The sequence below is a fragment of the Prosopis cineraria genome, unplaced genomic scaffold, assembly GCF_029017545.1.
Source record: "Prosopis cineraria cultivar Desert tree isolate PC_DT_omini unplaced genomic scaffold, ASM2901754v1 PC7, whole genome shotgun sequence".
Classification (NCBI taxonomy): domain Eukaryota; kingdom Viridiplantae; phylum Streptophyta; class Magnoliopsida; order Fabales; family Fabaceae; genus Prosopis; species Prosopis cineraria.
In genome coordinates this window covers 24681827-24690891 of record NW_026555338.1, presented here as the reverse complement: position 1 = coordinate 24690891, position 9065 = coordinate 24681827, and the positions used below count along the sequence as shown (strand labels likewise).

At 28.8% G+C, this 9065-nt stretch overlaps 1 protein-coding gene across 1 annotated transcript; it reads right to left on the bottom strand.

The window, feature by feature from the left end:
- Positions 1–3020: 3020 nt before the first annotated feature.
- Positions 3021–7500, bottom strand: LOC129316363 (UPF0481 protein At3g47200-like). The gene is made up of 2 exons (XM_054960746.1): positions 7492–7500; positions 3021–4507 (listed from the first exon to the last, which is right to left on the bottom strand). Exon 2 carries the CDS (start codon positions 4493–4495, stop codon positions 3266–3268), a length of 1230 nt encoding a protein of 409 aa, XP_054816721.1. The 5' UTR covers positions 4496–4507; positions 7492–7500; the 3' UTR covers positions 3021–3265.
- Positions 7501–9065: the final 1565 nt, after the last annotated feature.

Here is a 9065-nt window from a genome sequence, read left to right as displayed (position 1 = left end):
CTATTTGGATTTTGCTCCTTATGGTAAGGATCCAACAAACCGACCAAATATGATAGAACTATTCAATATGTAAGTACATTTAGTAACTAAGGTTTTATTTATTTCCAAAATTCTACCTCTAAATTTTTGTCTTCCTCGGGGCCATAGTGCTATATCACATCAAAGAAAAACTTCCCCATAAGAGATCATTCAAGGAATACAAGGATGCCATTGAATGGAATGTAATACAAGCACATTTGTCATTAATTTTTCTATTTTTTTTATATCAATAACATATATTTATCATTTTCTTCATGTAATGCTTCCAACAACTCAATAATAGCCATGATTGTGGCTATTGTGTGATAAGATATGCTAAAGACATCATCACTCATAGGCAACCTACAATCCCCTATGGTATATGTCATTTAGTATAAATTAATTTTCATGTTATAATGAATTTTAATTGTCATTAACTAACTTTGTTGTCGTATATGTTGCAGTACTATCCAAACTATGTTATAGCTCATTTTAAGGATCCACACATTAATACAGTCCTTAAAGAGTGGAGTGAATGTACATATGACAAGTATGTGACAAGCAATGCAAAGCAATGATATATAGTAAGTTAGTTTAGGAATAGTTTAATTCAATTGTCAATAGTTTGATTTTTTTTAAGAACTATAAGTTTAGTTCAATTTTAAAGGATTTAAAATGATTAGTTTTAAATTGTGTAGATATGTATAGAAGTTTTTTGATGATTTTGAATTGTGAATAGTGTTGTTTTAAGAACTATAAGTTTAGTTCAATTTTAAAGGGTTTAAAATGATTAGTTTTAAATTGTGTAGATATGTATAGAAGTTTTTTGATGATTTTGAATTGTGAATAGTGTTGTTTTGAATTATGAGCAGTATAGTTTTGGTTCTAATTTGTTACATGATATATATATATATATATATATTTGTGTTTCTATTGTAGAGGGCTACTAGAAACCTCCATGAGGCCATAAAGGACGGTTGTGGCCATAGCTATCCTCTATGGCCTCAAAGGTTCCGAATTTGGTTAAATTTGAAACCTCATATAGGATGGTTTGTTCATAACCATCCAATATTTGCACCTATATAGGATAATTCTATAACTATCTTACATGTGTTCCTTCAATGGAGGATGATTATCAATCGTCCTCTATAACCCATTATGTTGTATTGCTTCCTTGTTAGGGTTGTGTGTTGTATCACATTGAGACAAATAAGACCATCTTCAGTGTGAAGGCATTCAACTCTCTACACACATGGACCACAGTAAATGTATTCATTTAAAATTGACCAAATTTTTAATCTAGTAACTGTCAATTCTTATACCATTTCATTGGCCTTTCTTTTTTACAGTATCCACTTTAGCTAGACTAACACAACTTACTATATGACCTTATATAGTATACCTAGGTTATGAAAACAACATCTAAGTCCTTGGATTAGCTTGCTCTTGATACACTTTTATGCAAGACACTAGTTCTAAAATTCTTTCAAGAATGTGGGTCAACATTGAAAAAATCATACTTAATTCAACAAAAATCCTGTGAGGGTAAAACTTATCTTGGATTAAAGGTTGAAAGGTCCGTTAAGACTAGAAACCACTGCCTTGAATATTGGACTGATAAACTAAGCTCAAAACTCAGATTTGAAACAGATGTACTAAATGGGCTTTTCAAAAAACATTAAATAAGGCTGAATTTGGAAAATCTATATCTGGAGTTTTACACTTTAAAAATTACATACTTGGGCTTCACAAAGGCAAATTGAATCCTTTATTAAAAAACAATTTATCAAACTTGTTAATACAAGCTAAACCCTTCAGCTGGGCTGTATTTCTTATCCATAATTAAATGATAACTTTGGAAATTCACCAATAATTATATAAAAATAATTTTTGAGCACACCTTGGCTTGTTTGAAAGATAAAGAAGTTCAATTTGTCATAAAAATATTTATAAGATACTTTTTTCAGCCCAATAAAACATAACACTAAAAAACTTACCAACACTCTGTTCTGGCCATTTCCGGTTCCCCGATTCGTAGCTTTAATGTGAAAAATCATAACTTGAGTTTTACTGAACCAATTGAGGTGATCTCGGACTTGGTTTAAAGCTTATAATGTCTACTTTATTATATAAAATTTCCAGAGTTTTATGGATTCCAAAGCAACTTAAACCAACGCACTCACACTTAAACTTAATTAAAATAAATTATAAATTACAACCAACTTTAGTTAACTAATATATAATTTAATTTTGTTGTGGCTCTTTACATACAATACGTTCGAAGACAACTTTTGCATAAGGTATGCAGCTACACATATAGAAAAAGTCCTTGAAGAGGTGGCTATATGGCAGTATACAATATGTGGCAGTATACAATATGTGGATAGTGTCAGTCACTAAGGTGGCCTCCACCAAGTTTAGGTGTTTAGACTTACTTAACTTTATTGGCCAATTTTGATGCCTTAAGCCACTTTAGCTTAGGAATTTTATTTTAGAATTAGCTAAGATTCTAGATTGTCTAGGTACTGTATAGGTTTTGGACTGAATTGTACAGGAATTTTAATAAAATGAAGTATATTATTGTTGTTGTGCTGATTCTGGGTTGTATTGCAATTGTATTTTGCCAAATTTGTAGGGACGAGGCTACTTTAAAAGCAGCTCCCATCTTCTAAAAAAAAAAAAAACCTTTAAATGCTTAATACTTATTTCATAATAATCATCGAATATACACATACTTGATGATTATTTTAAAAATTTTGGAACAACTGTCAAGTAAATACTTGACCGTTATCTGGTAATCAAGTATTTGGCAATACTTGACAATTATTTTAAAATATCTCTCAAATATTTGCTTACAGAACTAACCAAGGTCATACTTGGGAAAAAATAATTGACAGTTATCACTAGATAATTGTCTAATAAAACCTCTTTTATTTAACCACCAAATAAAGTTGCTTATAATATATGGTCCCACCTTACTTTGGCCTTTTTTGGGATAATGATTTAAAAAAATTTCTCTCAGCAAAGGAAAAATACTACTTCATAATCACATTGACGAAGAAATTCCACTAACAGATTGCATATTTCAAAAATCTACTTATGAAGCTAATAAAGATGACAACATCTAAGGATATGCTTAAACGCCTTTGGGGCCATGTTTGAGAATTTGTTCAGACCTGAAGCGGTTTATGGAAAAGTGAGGATGGATGGAGATAACATCAAACTTTAAGGACTGGGCAACAACAAGTCAAGGCATCCGAATAATTATGAGAATGAGGAGTATGATGACGATAATACTTGAGGCCTTAGCTTGCAATGGTGTCCTCCAATACACCCTTATCAAAGCTGCTTTTCTGCTGCGCCAAGGATCTTTATAAAATTCATTCAACCTTCTGCAGAGATCCAAATATTCTGAACTGAAAGTCATCGGAACAGTATTTTTCCGCACGCTATTAAATAATTCAACAACACTCTTGCTATCTCCAAGATGGCTGCGGATTATTTTCTGATGAATCAAAACATCCACATCTCTATCTGAATCAATTAGGCAATCCAACAAACGGAAGTAGTCAGTAATGTAAGCTTCATTAGGATAATGGAAATGTTCTAAAGCAATCATATTGAGAAACAAAATTTCAGTCCCCTTGTCTACCGTAATCTCTGGAACCTCAAGAACATTATTCCTTGAAAGCTTCAAGTCTAATATGCACTTGCTTGTGCCAGCCTTCAATTTTACTCCTGCATCTTGCAACTGGTGCGCACTATATAAAAGAAGATCGCTAGCTGGATGGAATGATACCCTTTGAGGATTCTGTTTTGGTAAGTGGAAAATCCTAAGAAGATCTGTGAAGTGTGCTATTCTCACAGGAGGATCAGGCGTCAAATTTTGGATGTTATAAAGGCCAAAGTAGAAATACGTGAGCTCATCAAATGAAGGGTCGAGGACAGGACGACGAAGGTCGGGGGGGAACGCTGTGTTGTATAAATCGTTAATGAAAAAGAAAGGAAGCTGATTCTCCAATAAAAGCAAATCCTGAGGAATATTTTCCTTCAACCATAGTTGTGACAGTTTACCATCGTATAATAACATTTCTTTCCTGTCATAGAACCCACTAAAGAGTTCAATAATAAAAGCGGCATCCTGTAGTATCAGCTTCACAAGTTCGTTGTCACTAAAGTTGATGAACTGTGAGTAAGAATCACGAACTTTTTGCACCGAAGTTATGGAATAACTAATCAAATCACTCAAGCTTTTCTTAGATTTACGGGAAAATCTTGTAAAGAAGATTTCTTTGTGAATTTCCATATCTTGCAGTCTCTTATCACCGTAATGAAAGGGACCAATTGAAATAAATTTTGGGGTAAAAGCGCTTCCATGTTGATCACGGATCGTACGAGGCACCTTATAGATACAACATTCAGGTAACAAGCCACCCTGTTCATCGCTTCGGTGAATCACTTTTCCCATTTCCTCCATCAAAATGTCCAACTATATTTTGATTTGGAAAAGGAATTAGCACTTAAGTAAGCAAAATAGCACACTAAACAAAATTGTAATTAGTGACAAGAGCTGTTAGTATGGGTGCGTTGAGCCCATGGACCCAACCCGCCAACCCGCAAAAAAGTTGCAGTTGGGTTAAACAAAATGGGTTCAATTATATACAAAGCAGTTTTGGCCTACCTCACATAACTTAAACCCGTAGAGGGCTAACTCGCAAGTTGGTGGGCCCCGGGTTATCTCGCTTATAGTTTTTTAAAAAATTAGACAAAAAATAAATAAATGATATTGAGTTTAAAATAAAGCATTCAAAAAGTGTGCATGAAATTGCAATCTAACTACTTAATACTCTTACATTTATTTAATTTAAGTTTAAATTATGGCAGAAATCAATAAAAACACACTGCTTGTATATTTAAGTAGTGACATAATATAATCTAAATGTGATCAAGATAAGATTAAATAAAATATTTTATTATACTCTGGTTCATTCATATAATAGCTTATTTAAATTATCTTATTTACAAAACATTGCTACCCAAGCTAGCAAATAAATAAAGTTTAGTTGCCCTTTTTATTTATAAAATTAAACATATATATGAAGTGCTAACCATATATTATATTATCATCTTAATTTGAACAAAAAAGAAAAAAATGGATACAAAGGTACTAGAATGTTTAGGTGGTATGAACTGAATGTATTATGAGTAGTAATCTAATAGTCAGAATTTAAATCATCATTATTTTCTTTAAAAAAAGAATTGGTGTTTTAAATTGGGGTATCAATTTTGTAGCAAAAATGCCAAAACAGAATGAAGAAAAGAGGAGATAAACAGAGGATTTTTATTATTTCATATATATATAATACTAATCAGTCATGTAAAAGACTAGAGAACAAAAGAATCATAAAATTAAATTAGTGTATATTTAAGTGGTGATATTAGCATGTCTTAATTAGAAAGACTTTTATTGTTATTTGAATAATTAATTTTTAGGAGATATTTATGATTTTTTTACCGTAAAAAAAAATAAAAAGAGGTAAATTTATAATTTTAAAAATTTTTAAGAATCTTAAAAAATATTTTTTTTTTACTTGTGGGTTGGCCAACCTGCTGCAGGCTAACCTATGAGACCCATCTTACAAGCTCTAATTTATAGTGACGAAACTTAGCTGACAGAAATTGAATCGTTGCTAATACGCTGCTAATGTATCGGAAATTCTGTCACAATTTTAGTGACGGAAAAAGCCATCACAACAAATTCTGGCACTAATATGAAAGAAATAATTTAATTACAATAGAAAAGTCCACCTTTAGTTTCCAAGATACCTTATTTCGGTTATGGCAGAATTTGTGATGGAAAAGTCCGTTGCAAATCTTTCCATCATTATTCCATGGCTAATTTTGCCATGAGTTATTTTAAATTATATTATATTATATTATAAAAAAATTAATCATTTAATCCTTATAATTTTAATTTAGTTGTAAGTTAATCTCTGAACTTTGAATTATTATAACTCAATTCCTAAAATTTTGACTCGATTGTAAATCAATTCATGAACTTTACCTCTTGTAATTTATTTCCTAAAGTTTTAACTTCTTAAATATTGATCCCTATATTTTAAAAAATAAAATTATAAACATTAAAAATATTTTAAAATTTCTTACTAATATTTTAAATTATTAAACCCTTTTAGTCTTTATAAACATTATAAATATTAAAAGTTTAAAATATTTTTAATTTTTATAATTTTATTTTTTAAAATATAGGGATCAATATCTAAAAAATTAAAACTTCATGGACTAAATTACAAGAGGTAAAGTTCAGGGATTAATTTATAATATAGTCAAAACTTTAAGGACTAAGTTATAACAAGTCAAAGTTGAGAATTAAGTTACAATGGAGTTAAAACTACAAGGACTAAATAATTAATTTTTCCTATGTTATATGTTACATAGTTTATATTATAACTTATTATTATACTATAAATCACTAATTTTATAATTATAATGTATTATTTTAAATTATTAATATACTAATAATAATTTATATTTTATACTTAATCATTGATATTTAAAAATATAATACATTATATATTATATGAATATAAATTATAAATATACTATAACAGTTAAGAATAATCCTTGCTCGTACCAAAATATTTTTTCATTTTGATATTAAACTCCTTATAATAATGTTTTTTAAAATTATAATGTAAATATATACATAAATAAATTAATTTATCATATTAATAAATAAAAATAATGTTAAATAAATGTGTATATTTAAAGAATATATTTATTGATATTTGTATATAGGTAAGTATCATATATTAATTTCTTAATTCAAAATTTAAGATCCCTTTGAAATCAACTAGCTAGCAACAAGGTAAAGATTCATGAGATTGCTAACATACTGAGCTAATTTCTTGACTAATACACTTCTTTTTTTGTAGTGAGAGAATGAAGAACATACGTTTCAGATTAGATCTAAACCAAGAAACAAAGCAACAGCACACTTTATTACTGATGCTATACTTTTCTCATTCCATAGTGGGCATGAGCCCTCTAATACCCCACCCTGCTTCTAATGTTTCTTATAATGTCCCAACCTTTTAATTTCTTTTCTTTTCTTTTGATCATTGATTAAAGAAAATTGATGAATCAAAACTAGATGATTTGAGGGTAGTTTCCTTTTTTGAAAAAAAATATACAAAACTGCACTATTTTATCGTTATAAGATATCAAAATATCTCTCATGCATCTTAGATAGAACCTAAAAGTCGAAAGAAACAAGAAAAACAATTGAGAGGTTATAACATTATAAAATGAGGAATTAAGGCCAAGCCCATAGAAAACATTGATTTATCATAATTTCACAAATATTTTCGATTCATAACTACTAAAAATTAAATGAAATGCTAAAAAAATCTACAGTACCATGCATATATAGGTATCAAACAGTAGCAATCTTACTTGACCGCTCATGAGGGGAGGTTGTTCATGAATTTCCCCTGTTCTTCAGTAATTCCCAACATGATCGGATCTTGCGACTCCATTTCCTGGAAAAGAATATGAGAACGTGCGATCTTCTTCGCCGAAGCAGCTTGGCTGATAATTGAGACCATAATCTGGGGCCATTTAAAGTTTTTTCGGCCAAGGAGTTGGCAAATAAAAATAAGGGCAAATTTCAGTTAAGGACCACAATAGAAACTTAATTACTTATAGGTCCAAAAAAATTCTGAAATTTTAGTTCACTCTAGGGAGAAAAATCAAAAGAATTCCAACTATAAAAGGATCAAAATATCCTTAATTTGTTATACAAAATTATTAATTATTAATTTTCTTATTACACTTGTTAATTTACCAATATCACTTGTAAATTACTACATCCATTTGTCAAATAATCAATAGTTATTTGTTAATTTACTAACATCAGATATAAATTATAAGACTTGTCAATAATTTATAATTGATGTTAGTAAATTATAAGACCTGTTAGTAATTTATAATTGATATTAGTAAATTAATAAATAAAGTTAGCAATTTAACAATTGATATTACTATTTATGATTGAATAACTTATGTTAAGTTTTATATAATTATTGAAATGTCAACTCATATAATTTATAATTCATATTCGTAAATTAACAAGTGGAGTAAAAAAATTAAAAAATAGTGACTTTACATAATAAATTAAGGGTATTGTGATCTTTTCATTATTAAAATTTTTTAAACTTTTTTTTCATGAATTGAACTAATATTTTAAAATTTTTTTAAACCCATCAGCAATTAAGTTTTTACTGTAATCTTTAATTGAAATTCTCTAAAAAATAAAGGAGAATGAACCCTATCAAAATAGGCGATCTCTCCTGTTGTTAACTTTGACAATTTGCAACATAGCACAAATTTATTATCATTAAAGTAACATAAATTTATTTTCGTTCAAAAAAAAAAGTAACATGAATTTACAAATCGAATGATATTTGTATATCATATTTACATCATCAAACAGTAGAATTTACAGGTAAAATTACATGTATTTATTATTAAGGGTTCTCAAATAAAAAAATTTCCTAAATTTAGTCATTGCTGAGAAATTAAAATTTCCCTTCTTTCTTTCTTTCAACGTTGATTCAAACACTTGACGTGTAGGTGATCATTTTCTTTCTTTCTTTCCATTTTGCTTGAACTTTTTCAGTTTTTTGTCTGTGTAAAATTATAGGCTTGTTTCCTGTTCCCATATCTTACACGCCAAACCCAGATAAAGGTAAGCATTCTGTTTAAATAATTTTATCAGACATTTTTGCCGACAAATATTTATCATGCTAAAGACTTTTTTGTGATCATTTTCCATTCATATTGTCATTCCATCAAAGCCCTTCTAATAAATTAAATAATTTCTGGTAAATGATAATTTTATATATTTTTATCTTTTTAATTTAGACTTTTGAATATTTATTTAAGATTAATTGAGTTTAATTAGATATTATTTAATTTTATTAGCCAATCTTCAATTTTAAAATTTTAACTGACTAAATCTTGGATTT